The sequence below is a fragment of the Microtus ochrogaster genome, chromosome 16 (assembly GCF_000317375.1).
Source record: "Microtus ochrogaster isolate Prairie Vole_2 chromosome 16, MicOch1.0, whole genome shotgun sequence".
In the NCBI taxonomy this organism is placed as follows: Eukaryota; Metazoa; Chordata; class Mammalia; order Rodentia; family Cricetidae; genus Microtus; species Microtus ochrogaster.
This window is the reverse complement of record NC_022018.1, coordinates 56,548,777-56,563,060: the sequence shown is the minus strand read 5'-3', so window position 1 is coordinate 56,563,060 and position 14,284 is coordinate 56,548,777. Positions and strand designations below refer to the sequence as shown.

Sequence of the window (14,284 nt, the reverse complement as noted above, 5' to 3'; positions counted from 1 at the left end):
GTCTCGAAAAACCAAAAAAAAAAAAAAAAAACAAATGAATCAAAAGAAGATAAAAAAATACACAAAAGGATGTATTATCCAGCTTTTAGAAGAAAATCTAATACATGTTAAAATATGAATCATAAAATCATGACTGGGTAAACCAGAACAAACACAAAAGGATATGAAATGTATTAATTCCCAATAAACAACACAAAGGATAAGAAATTCATAAAGGCATAAGATAGTACGGAAGTATCAAAGTTATAAAGGACAGGTGAAAGGAAGACATAGAGAATAATTGCTTAACCAGTAGTCTTCATGTGGATGATGAAAAGTTCTAGGTACAAGGAGAGAGGGAGAAGCTTCACAGGGAAACAGTGCTTGCTTGCTAGCTATGCAAAAAAGAAGACCGACTAATCAAGTCTCTAATGGTCATGTAAACAGTCTCCTTATACCTCTGACCGTACTAGCACTGGATCACGGAGAGAGGCGGATTCTGACAGCTCCGACAGTGAGGCACTATCTCAAGGCAATTACGTGAAGAGCAATAGATAAGCAGGGCATGAAGTTGGAATTTTGTCAAATGCCTGTCAGATTTCTTCTACCCATATTACAGAAAACAAAGCAGGTACTATTCAGAGCACAAGACAGCTGTTGGAAAGTTAAGTTAAGCAAATGTTACCGCCGTGAAGAGACATGCAGGGGTAAGATGCTCTCATCAAGTCCTTCAGGAGACCATCGGCATGCTCCTGCTTGTCAACAAATATAATGACAGATCCCGACTCCTGATAATGGCCTAAAAGCTCAAGTAATTTCAAGAATTTCTTTTCTTCTTCAATCACAATCTGAAAACAACACATTGTAGCAAGTTAATGTAAAAAACACAAATGTGTCTTAAAACAAAAATGTTTAATTTGTATTGAATGAGGAGAAAATAATAGCTTCCTAGACGTTAAATCGGCTAAGCAAATGCGGACTTTTAACTGGTAGAGTTGTAACTGTGGCAGCCACTGTGGTCACTGGCTCACTCTGTCCCTTAACCTCAATTCCATTAATTAAAGACAAGAAAGATGTATCCCATTTCTGTTAGCCTTCATTGCTGGTGCGGAGAACTAAAAAGAGCTTTATTAAGTCAGTTCCATGTACCTGGCAACAGACTGAAGGTTATAACTGATGCGTAATATTTAACTTTAGAAGTTATCTACCTATTTCACAACTATGATATAAAAAGGATCACACACACACTGTCTAAACTAACAATTTCCTGTAAACAGTACCTACCACTTGTTGTTCCACATCTGAGCAAACCACACTCCTGCCCCCAACCTGAACTTCAATGGGCTTGCTCAGGATTCTGCGGGCCAAAGCCTCCATAGCTCTCGGGAAAGTAGCTGAAAACATAACTGTCTGTCGGTCAGGACGAACATTATCCACAATGCGCATGACCTAAGAAAACAATATAGCATATATGTATAAATATAATGAGTCTCCAAAAACCTACCCATTCCTCAAATCAAGCAGAAGGAACTTTGGAGAACTACTTCAGTTACTTTAAATTCATTATCTTAAAAACTCCGAACTTATACCAGAATTTGCAGCTCTCGGTTACATCTTGTCAAGAAAGGGCAGGCTAAGCTAGGGTGGCAAGTGTAGCGATAGTTTGTGTTTTAACAAAAAAAACCTTGCCTGAAGATTGGCATGCAGGGCTAAGCCGCTAGAGACCAGGCAATGGTGGCTCACACCTTTAATTCCAGCACTTGGGAGCCCCAACACCTTAATCCCAGCACTAGGGAGGCGGAAACGGGAAGGGATATGGTAGGGTGGAGAGAAGAATGTAAGGTAGGAGGAGACAGGAACTGAATGCAGTCTGAGGTTTGTTGGAGATGGTCAGTCTGAGGTGCAGTCTGAAGCAGTCTGAGGAGGCAGTGTTAGGACAGGATCTATCTCACCCCTTCAATCTCAAGATCTGGTAGAGGTAAAAGGTCTCTCTAGTGGTTGGCTGCTTTACTTTTTTTTATCTTCAGCTTGAACCCGAATATCTGTCTCTGTGTTTTTATAATTTGTGCTACATTCTTTTCTCCTTTTTGTTTTTGAGACAGGGTTTCTCTGTGTAGCTCTGGATGTCCTAGAACTCACTCTATAGACCAGGCTGACCTTGAACTCAAAGAGATTTGCTTGCCTCTGTCCCCCAAGTGCTGGGATTAAAAGTATGCATCACCACTGCCTGGCTCTTTATCTTCTTCAATATAGACTTCTTTTTCTTTAATTAATTATTTATTTTTATTTTATGTTCATTCATGTTTTTGCCTTCATGTATGTCTGTGTGAAGATTTCAGATTCCCTGGAACTGGAGTCACAGACAGCTGTGAGCTGCCATGTGGATGCTGGAAATCAAATCTGGATCCTCTGGAAGAACCACTAAGTCACCTCTCTAGCCCATCAATAGACTTCTGCCTAGACGCATACTAATGCTTTCCTAATCCTATCCAAACAGAGCCATCCTAGAGGATAAACTTTATCCTAAAGTATAAACTCTCGCTTCCTGAAGCTGTATTAGTCATGGTGATTTACCAATATCTAAATAGCAGCCCATGACCTGAAGTCCTACTTACCCCATGATTTTAACCAATAAAGCTCACAAAAATCATCATTCTGTCTAATTTTCCTCTCCACGGGCTATAATAAAACTTGTAAAAAAGGAAAAAAAAAAAAAAAAAACACTGGCTCAGTAGATTACGGAACCTGCCACCCAGTCTGACTGCCTGAATTCAATCCCTGGGCTCTACCAGGATTGGAAGCAAAGAACTGACCACTGCAAGTCATCATCTGACTTTCAGCCCCACACATACACACAGCCATGTCCAAAATATATATTAAATACTGGGGGGGGGGCACTATTGATTATGCCCCTCACTGACAAAGCAGCCAGTTTTACCTAGAAGCAGATCCTGTTCAGTCCTTCAGCCCCATTCGCTGAGACTGTAAGACTGTGACAGCTCGTGAAGAACCTGAAGTCCTCTGTTCCGTGTGAACTGGACTGCATCTGTTTAACTGCTCCCCAAATGGTTCATGGATTCCACAATCCTGGATTTTTAGCCCCACCTACTCATATCTCATTCACAATTCAGTTTCTAACAGGACGTTGACGAAGCACACCTTTAATCCCAGCACTGATGAGGCAGAGGCAGGCAGATCTCTGCAAATTCGAAGCCAGCCCAGTCTACAGAAGGAGTTCTAGAACAGCCATGGCTATACAGTGAAACCCTGTCTCCAAAAAAAAGAGTTCAGTTTCTGAATCTAAATACAATGGTAGTATATGGCAGATGACGTCTCTTTGGAGGTATGGAAATAAATCAAAAGGCTATCTATACTTCTGCTGTCCCTTCCAGGGCCACTCTGCTCCTTCCCTACCATGCAGATGTCTTATTCTCACAGCTGCCACCAAATCCTCCACACTTCAAAACCTTAAGAGCCTTAGTGAGGGGCTGGAGAGAGCTCTCAGAGAACCAGGTCCAGTTCCAAGCACCCACCGACACCCACATGGAACAGCGCACAATCACCTGTGACTTCAGCTCCAGGATGAGCTGACATTTCCAGCCTCTGCAGGCACCGGCATTCATGTGCACACACCACATAGGCACACACCATACACACAATTAAAGGTAGAATAAACCTTTAAAATTACAAAGAAATGGAATTATTACCTGTGGTTCAAACCCCATGTCAAACATTCTGTCTGCTTCATCTAAAACAACATATGTCACTCTTCGGAGATTTGTGACTCGACCTAAGGTCAAAAGAAAAAAGAAAGACAAAAAAACACTAACTATCAGTCACAATTCATGATGATAACCAAGAACTTTATAAAAACCATAAAGGGAACTAAAATGCCTGACTTAAGCAGAGGGGAAGGTTAGGTTTCTTTAAACAGTGAAAAGAAACTTTGGTATAAAAGTCTTAATCTAGTGGCAAGTACTTTCTGACAGTGGGTACATGAGGCCCTTTATTTTGTCAAACTCGCCTCTTGCATACCATCATAGGGCCTGAAGGACCTGTAAAATTCAGAAAACAGCCCTCTCCAAAACACATCATAAAACTAAGACTGAGATGAAGCATCGAGCCACATCAGCCATTATCTGACAGCATCACCTAGAAAAAAACATATTAGAGATTACAGCGTATGTGTGGAAAGCAGGTTCCAGTGCTAACTACTTCAGAGGCAGAGAGCCTCTGCCACTTTACAGCCTACTACCATACAGTCAGAAGCACCTTAAATTGGCATGTCAAACCCCTGACAAACTGCTCAAAATCACTGGGAACAATGTATTACACAAACTTTAAATAACAAATGCATTACAGATAAATACACTTTTCTATGCAAAGATATACAGCAAATTATTAATTGCTGCCACTGATTTAATAAACAGTCCTGGCTTCTTAACCAGTTAAAAACTAAAAATACAAAAAATCCTTTCTCAAAGATCAGTAAGCATTTCTATCAACTGCAGAATCAACCACCTGGCAAAAATATGTATAAAATAGTTATTAAAAGGTAAACAAAAAAAGACAAATAAAGGAAAAAGGTAAAATTAATCAAGATGAAGTTCAGGAGGTTTAATTAATATAACAGTGAGAAAAAACAAGGAATTATACAGTCAGCACTCATCCCCAAACCTTCACTTGCTACACAAGCGCAAAGCCTCAAACAGCCTCAGGGAGAATTAAGTTTACCCCAAGCTCAGGCGGATACTAGTACAAACATGCACTCCTCAGTTCCAGCACTCAGTTACAATAGTCTGAATGCTGCAATGGAAACCTCTAACCAGCTGTTTCTTCAAAAACTAAATATACAGTGTTCACACTAACATCTCCAGCCGCCAAGAGTCTCACAAGGTTGGAAAGAGCATTAAGTCACCTACCTCTGACGGTTACCATCTCGGAAGCCCAGGTCTATAAATCCTCAGGGCCTTTCTCCACAGAAGTTAAATAATGTCAACAGTTTAGTATCAGTTTTGATAGGGAATATTTTAACAAAACATAACATTTGATCTAAAAACATGCAGTATTTACAAAAGACACATTTCTTGAAGCTGCAATAACTTAATTTGTCTATTATTATAAAATACTAACTCCTGTGGAGAATTTTATAATAAAGACTATGATGTCACCCTTTTAAAAAGCAAAGATAAGCCAAAAAAAGTCAAGTTAAATGCTATAAGATACTGCAAAGTTAGTTGTGAAAAAAAACTGAACTGCCAAAACTTAACTAATACTTTCAACAATAATATTCACTTTAAGATATTACAGCTTTAAGAAGAAACATAGAAACCATTTGTTGGTTTCCAACATCTGTTTTAACAAAAATGTGTCAAGTTTAAAAAGGAAAAAAAAACAAAACAAATTAAAAAAAAAATACCTGTGACTTACCACTGTTAGCAGCTAACATGTCAATCATTCGACCAGGTGTGCAAACAATAATCTCAGCACCTCTTTTCAGCTCAGCGATCTAATGAAAAGGATGAAATTTCATAGTACAGTCATCAGGACTTCTCCACCAGACATGAAAACAGCAGCTGCCCCACTCGCGGCTCTAACAGGTAAGACAAGGTCTGAATGCCAAGACTGGAGGCTGGCATGTGGTCCTGGGGCTGCCAGCGTGCTGAAGGACAGGGAGCAGCAGGATGACAACTGGGACCAGAAATTTGAAACTAATAAAACTGAAGAATTTCCCAGATTTTAATTTGCAACTATTTCTCGAAAACCAAGAACAGGAGGTCAAAATAAACAATAAAATACATATTCTAACACAGAGATCAATGCTTTCCAAATTTAGGAAACCATAACATCAGTCTTCTAAGCCACACCAGCAGATTTACCAATAGAAAACACAGTAACAGCGCACGGAACTCGGGAAGCTCTGCTGATCTCTATACAAACACACATGGATGCACTGGTCATTCTCTTTCCTTCCGCCCTTTATTTTGCATGTATGAGTGTTTTGCCTGTAAGAATGTCTATGCATCCCGTACATACAATGCTGGTAGAGGCCAGAAGAGGGCACTGGCTCTTCCTGAAACTGGAGTTACAGATGGCTGCAAGTTACCTTGAGGCACTGGCAATCAAACCCAAGTCCTCTAGAGGAGCAGACAGTGCTCTTAACCACTGAATGATCTTTCCAGCCTTAAAGCAATTGCAACTCTGGGATGTTGGTTGGCCTGAAAGTCATCTCCTACAGCACAGGTACCAGCAAGAATGGCAAATATTCCAGATGACATACTGCTTCCCATATGCGTTTTAGTATTTAAAAAGTATAGGGCTGTGGTAAATAAAGGTGCTTGCTGCCAGGATGACGACGTAGGTTCACTGCCCAGGATTTCACATGGTAAAAGGAGAAAACCGACTCCTATATCCATCTTCTAACTATACTCAAGTGCTGCGTGTGCACGTGGGCAAGCACATAAGCAAACTCAAACACATACATGACACGCACGTGCACACACGCACACGTGTGCACACAAACACAGGTATAATTATAAAATATAAACAAAAAAAAAAGGAAAAAATGTAATGGTTCCTTTCCAAAAGAACTAAGGCTGACAGAGCCAACACAGTCACTCACACACAGACGATTGTTAATGTTTTAACTTTTTTTGCTTCTTCTATTACAGAGCAGCCCTGAGATGCTTCTCTGATCTCAAAGCTAAGGTAAGCCTGGCAGCAGCATCTTTACCTGCCTGTCTGGTGGAAACCTAAAGCCCCTGTGGCAGAGCTCAACCCATTCTCACTGCAAAGGCTCTAAGATGTTTGTTTTCTTGCCAGATGTGGTGACACAGGCCTGTAAGTAAGCGCAGCACTTGGAAGACAGGAAAGAAAGATCCATCTGGAATTATCAAGGTCATCCTCAACTACAGAGCAAGTTCAGAGCCTTCCTGGGCTAACTAAGATCCGTCACAAACAAATACACACAATTTGTTTTATAGCAGGGCAGTGGTGGAATCTTTAATCCCAGCACTTGGAAGGCAGAAGCAGGTGGATCTCTCTGAGTTCAAGTCCAACCTGGTCTACAGAGTTAAGTTCTAAGACAGCCAGGGTTTTCTCAAAGAAACCCTGTCTCAAAAAATCAAAAGAAAAAAATTATACATGTATTTCTTACTACAGGCTGTATGGTCAAATAAACTGGCAAAAATGAACAGTTCAAATATTTAAAATAGCAAAAAATGCAAAAAATTCTCAAGGCATGTTCATACAACACTTGTTCTAAAATACACTTTCTTGCTAAGCGTGGTGGCACATGCCTTTAATCCCAGCATTTGGGAGGCAGAGGCAGGCAGATCTCTGAGTTCAAGACCAACCTGGTCCACAAAGGACAGTCAGAGCTACATAGACAGATCCTGTCATGAGAAAATGCTAAATCAAAGACAGTCAAAGCTTCCTAAAATTTTGCTATATATCATTATGAACAAAGATGAAAGTCTAGCACTAACACATAGCATTAGTTAGCACCTTCTAAAGAAGCCAGCATGGATCAGAGACAGAAACTGTTGGTCTGGGAATTACAGGACCATGTCCTAAGGCAAACTGCAGCTCTAATTAACCTAGTTGGTCAACTTATTTCATCATTCTGCATAATTTTTCACTTATAAAATGGAAAAACAGACCTGCATTCTTAGGCATAGCACATATTAATGCTAAAACTACTTTAAGCCCAGCAGTGTTGGTGCACAACTTTAATCGCAGCACTTTAGAGGCAGATGGATCTCTGTGAGTTCAAAGCCAGTCTGCAAAGAGGACAGGCAGGGACTGGAGTGGGAGGGGGAGGGGAAGGGAGAGTGGAGGGAGTGGGAGGGAAATGGGAGGATGTGGAAATTTTTTTTAAATATTTATTTATTTATTTATTATGTATACAATTTTCTGTCTGTGTGTATGCCTGAAGGCCAGAAGTGGGCACCAGACCTCTTTACAGATGGTTGTGAGCCACCATGTGGTTGCTGGGAATCGAACTCGGGTCCTTTGGAAGAGCAGGCAATGCTCTTAACCACTGAGCCATCTCTCCAGCCCCGGATGTGGAAATTTTTAATAAATAAATAAATAAAAATAAAGAAGAGGACAGGCAGGGATACAAAAAGAAACCCTGTCTAAAACAGCACCTCCCCCCCCAAAAAAAAAGACTTCAAAATTCTTTATTAGAGTTATTATTTTTCTTCATTCCCCAGGTTTTGAGAAACAATTAGTAACAATGAAGTGCACGTACTGGGAGCCAGAGAACTGTAGCTCACTGATACCAAAACTCCCGTCTAGCATTCATCAGACCCTTGGGTCAATAATCCACAGCACACACCAAAAAGAATGGAGTTTAGAAACACGAATGATGTTTTCTAGTCTATATACACATTGGCAAGATAATCAGCACAATCAAGTTTCATCTTTTATCACAGAGCCATCAATTTTTGTGTTTTGTGGAAATGTTTAAGCTCAACTCTGTTATCAAGATTTAAATAGGTGCTGGAGAGATGGCTCAGAGGTTAAGAGCATTGCCTGCTCTTCCAAAGGTCCTGAGTTCAATTCCCAGCAACCACATGGTGACTCACAACCATCTGTAATGGGGTCTGGAGCCCTCTTCTGGCCTGCAGGCATACACACAGACAGAAAATTGTATACATAATAAAAAAATAAATATTAAAAAAAAAGATTTAAATATATAAGGGCTTTATTTATTCAGCCACATCATGCCTAGTCTCTACAGAACATAAGCTTCCGGCATGACATCACGCATTCTTAGGAGCAAGGGTATAAGATAAGGTCTTGACACATACACCTGGCTGGCCTGGAACTCGCTATGTATAGGAAGCCAGTTTCAAACTTGCAGTGGTCCTCCTGCGTCTGCTTTCTTCTGAGTTCTGGGGTTACAGGGATGCCCCATCTACACATGCACACGCACCCTTCTCAGGACAGGGTCTTTCTATATGGTTCTCAGGCCTCAAGCTAGCAATCCTCCTTCCTCAGTCTTCTTAATGTGGGAATCACAGGCACACCACAGGCACTTATAATTGTTTAATTATTATACTTATAAATCTTATAATTATTCCACACCAAATACCCTTTAAGATTTTAAGGGGAATTACCTACATACAAACACTAAAATGAAAGAATTACTTAACTCACTGGAACATTCAATCTGAAGAAGATAGAAAGGCTGAGTGGTTTATTTTAACTACCTGCTCGCTGATTCCTGTCCCTCCGTACACACAGACCACTCTGAGTCCCAAGGTCTTCGAAAACTTCTTACATTCTTTAGTGATCTGTAAAGCCAGTTCTCGAGTTGGAGTCATGATGACAGCTGAAAAGACAAATATGTCAAAGGCTAACCCCAACCCTTCAGAAGACGCTTCAAAACACTAACATAGACCTGTGCAGGATGGCCCATGTCTCAGTGAAAAATGTTTGGTCTTTATGGAAATCTGAAAACTGTGTTTCAAAAACTTAGTAATGGCAGAAACCAAGGTAAAGGGCAAATGGGTTCTTAAGAACGTGCTATGAGGAAATAACAGTTACACAGCATACTCAAACCTCAGAAATATACTCGAAAACAACATAGTTTCCAACAGCAAATCACAGGGTAAAGGGAATCAAGTGACTCTGTGCTACAGAAGCCACGGCTGCTGCCCAAAGCACATCGCTCTAAGAAGTACAGAGAATGCACCGTGCCGTGTGTTTCCACAGAAAGAGCTGAGTAATTTTCCCTAATCAAATATGCAAGTAGTAACTGCAAAAATGCGAAGAAATCTGAATCTGAAGACCTAATCCTACATGAAACCCTGGCACACTGGGAAAAGCACACTTCTCCTTCTCCTACGCCGAGTTCATAATGCAGTGATACAGGGCTGAGAACACACCTCAACATAAATAAACAGAGAGATGCATGAGGGGTCTACCTGCCAGGTCAGTTTTAAAACTGAGCTGTGCCAGCCTTGTTTTTGTACTTCTTAAGATGTCACTCCAGAGCTCTGAAGATTCTCATTCCACCTGCTGGTATGGGGAAATCAGCCCCAAACTGCCATATTGATAAAGGAAACGCATATAAAGACATCTTTATTGTCATAATTAATAACTGCAAGAATCAGGTCTTTCTGAAGTAACAACAGCACTTCTAAGAATGATGTGATGAGAAGATTTGTACCTATTGGGCCCTCTCCTTCTTCTAAAGATCTCTGATCCATGATGTGTCTAAACATGGGCAAAAGAAAGGCAATGGTTTTTCCACTTCCTGTCTTGGCAATGCCAATTAAATCTCGTCCAGACATTATAGCAGGAATTGCTTGAGTTTGGATTGGTGTGGGCTTCTCATAGCCATGCCTTAAAAAGAAACAAAAAGAACACAAGAATTATGAACATTAACTACTCTCAGGGGACCACAAACATTACTTCTTCTAAATATATATCCACCTGATAAAACATTATTTGGTGGACAGCAGAAAAAGCCAAGTGCTGTGGGGATGTCTTTCTGTATGCTGTGAATATGTTTTATTACCATTTCTTTTTTTGTTTTTTTTTTTCTGAGACAGGGTTTCTCTGTGATTTTGGAGCCTGTCCTGGAACTAGCTCTTGTAGACCAGGCTGGTCTCGAACTCACAGAGATCGGCCTGCCTCTGCCTCCAGAGTGCTGGGATTAAAGGCATGTACCACAACTGCCCGGCTTTATTACCATTTCTTAATAATGAAGCTAATGTGGTCTACAGCCAGGCAGAATAGAGCCAGGCGGGAAATCCAAGCAGAGATACACGGTAAAGAAAGGCAGAGGCAGAGAGATGCCAATAGCCTCTGGGGAAGTAAGATGTTAGGTAACAAGTCACAAGCCTCAATGTAGAATATAGAGCAATAAGGCCAGGTGGTGGCAGCGCACGCTTAATCCCAGCACTCCGGAGGCAGAGACAGGAGGATCTCTGTGAGTTTTTGGCCAGCCTGGTCTACAGAGTGAGTTCCAGGACAGTCAAGATTGTTTCATAAAGAAAGTCTCAAAAAACAAAACAAACAAAAAAATATATAGACTAATGGAAATGGGTTAATTAGTTGTAAGAGTTAGTTAATGATAAGCCTGAGCTAATAAGCAAAAAAAAAATCTGTAATTAACATTAAGCCTCTGAGTGATAATGTTAAAAGGGCCTCAGACTGGGCAGAACAAAAGAAGCCCCAGTTTATATCTTGCTGGGCTGACATGAAGGCTTAGTGAGTGCTTGCACTCAGGCCAGATAACCTGAGTAGATATGTGGTATCTGCAAGGTAGAAGAAAGAGCAGACTCCCCAGAGTTATCCTCCCATCTCCATCCACACAAGCCACAGTGCATGTGCTCCAGCAAGCATGCAGGCAGGCACAAAATAAAATACAAATGATAAACAAATAAAAAAAAATATTTAAAAGTCAGCATGGTGGTGTATACCTTTAATCCCAGCACCAGGAGGCAGAGGCAAACGAATCTGTGAGTTCAAGGCCAACCTTGTCTACACATTGAGTTTCAGGAGAGCCAGGGATACATAAAGAGACAAACAACAACAACAAAAAATTCATAGTTTTTAAAATAAATAATTTTTTAAATTGACAATGAAAGAATGAAGCACTAAGAAATTCCACAGGGTGGAACCCTGAAAATAGTGACAAAAAAAAAGCAGTCAGGAAAGACGACACACTATGTAATTCCACCTGCATCAACTGTCCAGTGGGGCCAGACCACAGGCATGGGAAGTACACTAGTGGTTGCCTCGGGTGAAGGAGATGGAAGAAGACTTATAAAGGACAGGGAAGACTCATGAAAATGTCTATAACGAGATGGCTGCACAAACCCATAAACATACCACTGGATCAGAAACTCCAGCTGGTCAACTCCACACTTAAACTACAGCTCATTAAAGACGTTTACAAATTTCTTTAAAAGCCTGGGGCTAAGATGTAGCTCAACGGTAGACTAGTTCCCTAGCACAGTCAACTACCTGGGATGGGAGCTTCCACCTAAGAGAAAAATTTTAAGTTACGAATGTAACTGAAATCCAGAGATATTTGTGTGAAAGGAACATGAGGAGTAGCAGGACACTGAAAACTGTACATAACCATCAATCACTTACTTTTTGAGGGAGTTTAGTATCTTCATGGAAATTCCACACTGGACCCACGACTTAATTGGTTTGGGACAACCTTTTCCTTTAACTGTAATGCCCTCCATTTCCAATCGAAACACATTCACCTCTGGAAAACAAAGCCTGTTAGAAACTCTTCTGCTGGTACCATCCAGCTGTGTTCACTAGGCGGTCAAAGGTCAAACATCCTCACCTTTAAGTGCTATCTAAAGAAATCTCACAGCTGAGCTACAGAGAAACACTAAAGCTCAGAGAGACCAAGCAACAATTGCTGCAGTAAATCAAGAACAACGCAAATACCCCAGTTTCAACACTCTGGTTTTCCTGTTTTCTTCGACTGTAGCAGAATAATAAATGCCCAACAACACAACCACCTGGTGTGGCATGATTTTCCCAGATTGCATTTACAGCCGGCTGATGGTGAGCAGTCATACCAACTGCCTCACACACCAGCAGGGCCAACAGAAACACTGTCCGAATATGACAAGGACATTACTTCTACCCCTAAGAACAACTATGTGACTCTATCGTTTTGCTCTTTTTAAAGATACTTCCAAAACATCTTCCAGCTCCCAAGCCTATGCACGCTACCCCTGTGGAGTAGAACACACTCTCCCGGAGGCCACCATAACATAACCAAACAAACAGAAACATCTTACCCTCCTGAGACATTTTTGCTAGTTCTGGAACTTCAACATAAAAATTTTTTCTGAATGGTTCATACTCAATTTTTCCATGATCAACTGGTTCTAGAAGTTTTCTCTGTTTTGTCTGGTAGCCTGTCAAGGCTGTCTGAAGATCAACTTCCTCCTCCTCTGAAGAATACTTGAATTTTCAGGAACAAAAAAGGAAGTCCATTATTAATTTCTCCTTCCAGAAGAAAACAGTCCCAGTTAAAGCCCTCCTCTTTCTTAGGCACGAAATTAAGATTGCACAACCTAAAAATCTCAAGTAAGCATGCCCATGATTTTTAACATAGGTAAATCAACTCCTTAAAAAGGTTTCAGTTGGGAAGCAAGATGGCGGTCCCGCGGAATGAACATCTGTGTGCCTAGAAACAGATGTGAGAAGCGGTTTCTCCTCAAGATATCTTTGTTCACGTCACCTCCTAAAGATCATGGCCGCCGTGGTGAAATGGGTGACATCAAGCAGGACTGTCTGGAAACATTTATTTCCAATTCAGAATGGAGCCTTATCTAGTGTTTGTCGAAAGTCTACCTACTCTTCTCTTCCCGATGACTACAACTGCAAGGTAGAGCTCGCTTTGACATCCGATGGCCGGACCATAGTGTGCTACCACCCTTCTGTGGACATCCCATACAAACACACGAAACCTATCCCTCAACCAGACATTTTGTGTAATAATGAAGAAACACACGAACAAGTGTTGAAAACCAAATTAGAAATAAAAAGTGAGAAGCTTGAGTAAGGGCCCATGATAGAACAACTCAGCAAGGTGTTCTTCACCATGAAGCACCGCTGGCACCCGCATGGACAGTATCACAGACGTCGTAAGAAACCGAATCCTCCCAGAGACAGGTGACGTCTCTTGACTTCCCAGGCATAAGGAAGTTTCGCTGTGTGTCTTATTTGCCAGCTGAGAAAATGCACCTGGTGTATTCATTAAGATGTTATGTAAGACAATAATAAAAGTACCCCTTCATATTTTTAAATGTGTACCTCAAAAAAAAAAAAAAAAAAAAAAAAAAAGGTTTCAGTTGGAGAACAGGAGAATTCTGGGAAGAAGGAAGGCCTAGTCCACAGTCCTGACTCAGTCACAGAACAAGCAAGATATGACTGCCTGGCCAAAAAAGGTACCGAGCCACGTGGCTAACATATATAAGAATAATGGACTAATATAAGTTATAGAGTTAATAAGAAGCCTGAGCTAACGGGCCCATCAGTTTATAACTAAAAAAATAAATAAATAAAAGTTTTCAACTTAAGAGTTGGGTGGTGGTGGCACACACCTTTAATCCCAGCACTCGGGAGCCAGAGGCAGGTAGATCTCTGTGAGTTCGAGGCCAACCTGGTCTACGAGAGCTAGTTCCAGGACAGGCTCCAAAAAGCTACAGAGAAACCCTATCTCAAAAAAACCAAAAAAAGCCGGGCGATGGTGGCGCACGCCTTTAATCCCAGCACTCGGGAGGCAGAGGCAGGCGGATCTCTGTGAGTT

General features: G+C 41.0%; 1 protein-coding gene and 1 pseudogene across 1 annotated transcript in view; one reads left to right on the top strand and one right to left on the bottom strand.

Moving 5' to 3' along the window:
• The window catches only part of Ddx46 (DEAD-box helicase 46), a 48,813-nt gene that overhangs the window by 18,723 nt on the left and 15,806 nt on the right, over positions 1 to 14,284 (bottom strand). Inside the window, exons 7-14 of the mRNA XM_026782932.1 lie at positions 12,768 to 12,933; positions 12,097 to 12,217; positions 10,160 to 10,335; positions 9,198 to 9,319; positions 5,410 to 5,488; positions 3,687 to 3,769; positions 1,264 to 1,428; positions 665 to 827 (exon numbers count right to left, since the gene is read on the bottom strand). Of these exons, the coding sequence (XP_026638733.1) occupies positions 665 to 827; positions 1,264 to 1,428; positions 3,687 to 3,769; positions 5,410 to 5,488; positions 9,198 to 9,319; positions 10,160 to 10,335; positions 12,097 to 12,217; positions 12,768 to 12,933 (1,075 nt within the window). The remainder of the gene's footprint in view (positions 1 to 664; positions 828 to 1,263; positions 1,429 to 3,686; positions 3,770 to 5,409; positions 5,489 to 9,197; positions 9,320 to 10,159; positions 10,336 to 12,096; positions 12,218 to 12,767; positions 12,934 to 14,284) is intronic.
• Positions 13,124 to 13,781, top strand: LOC102002853 (annotated as a pseudogene).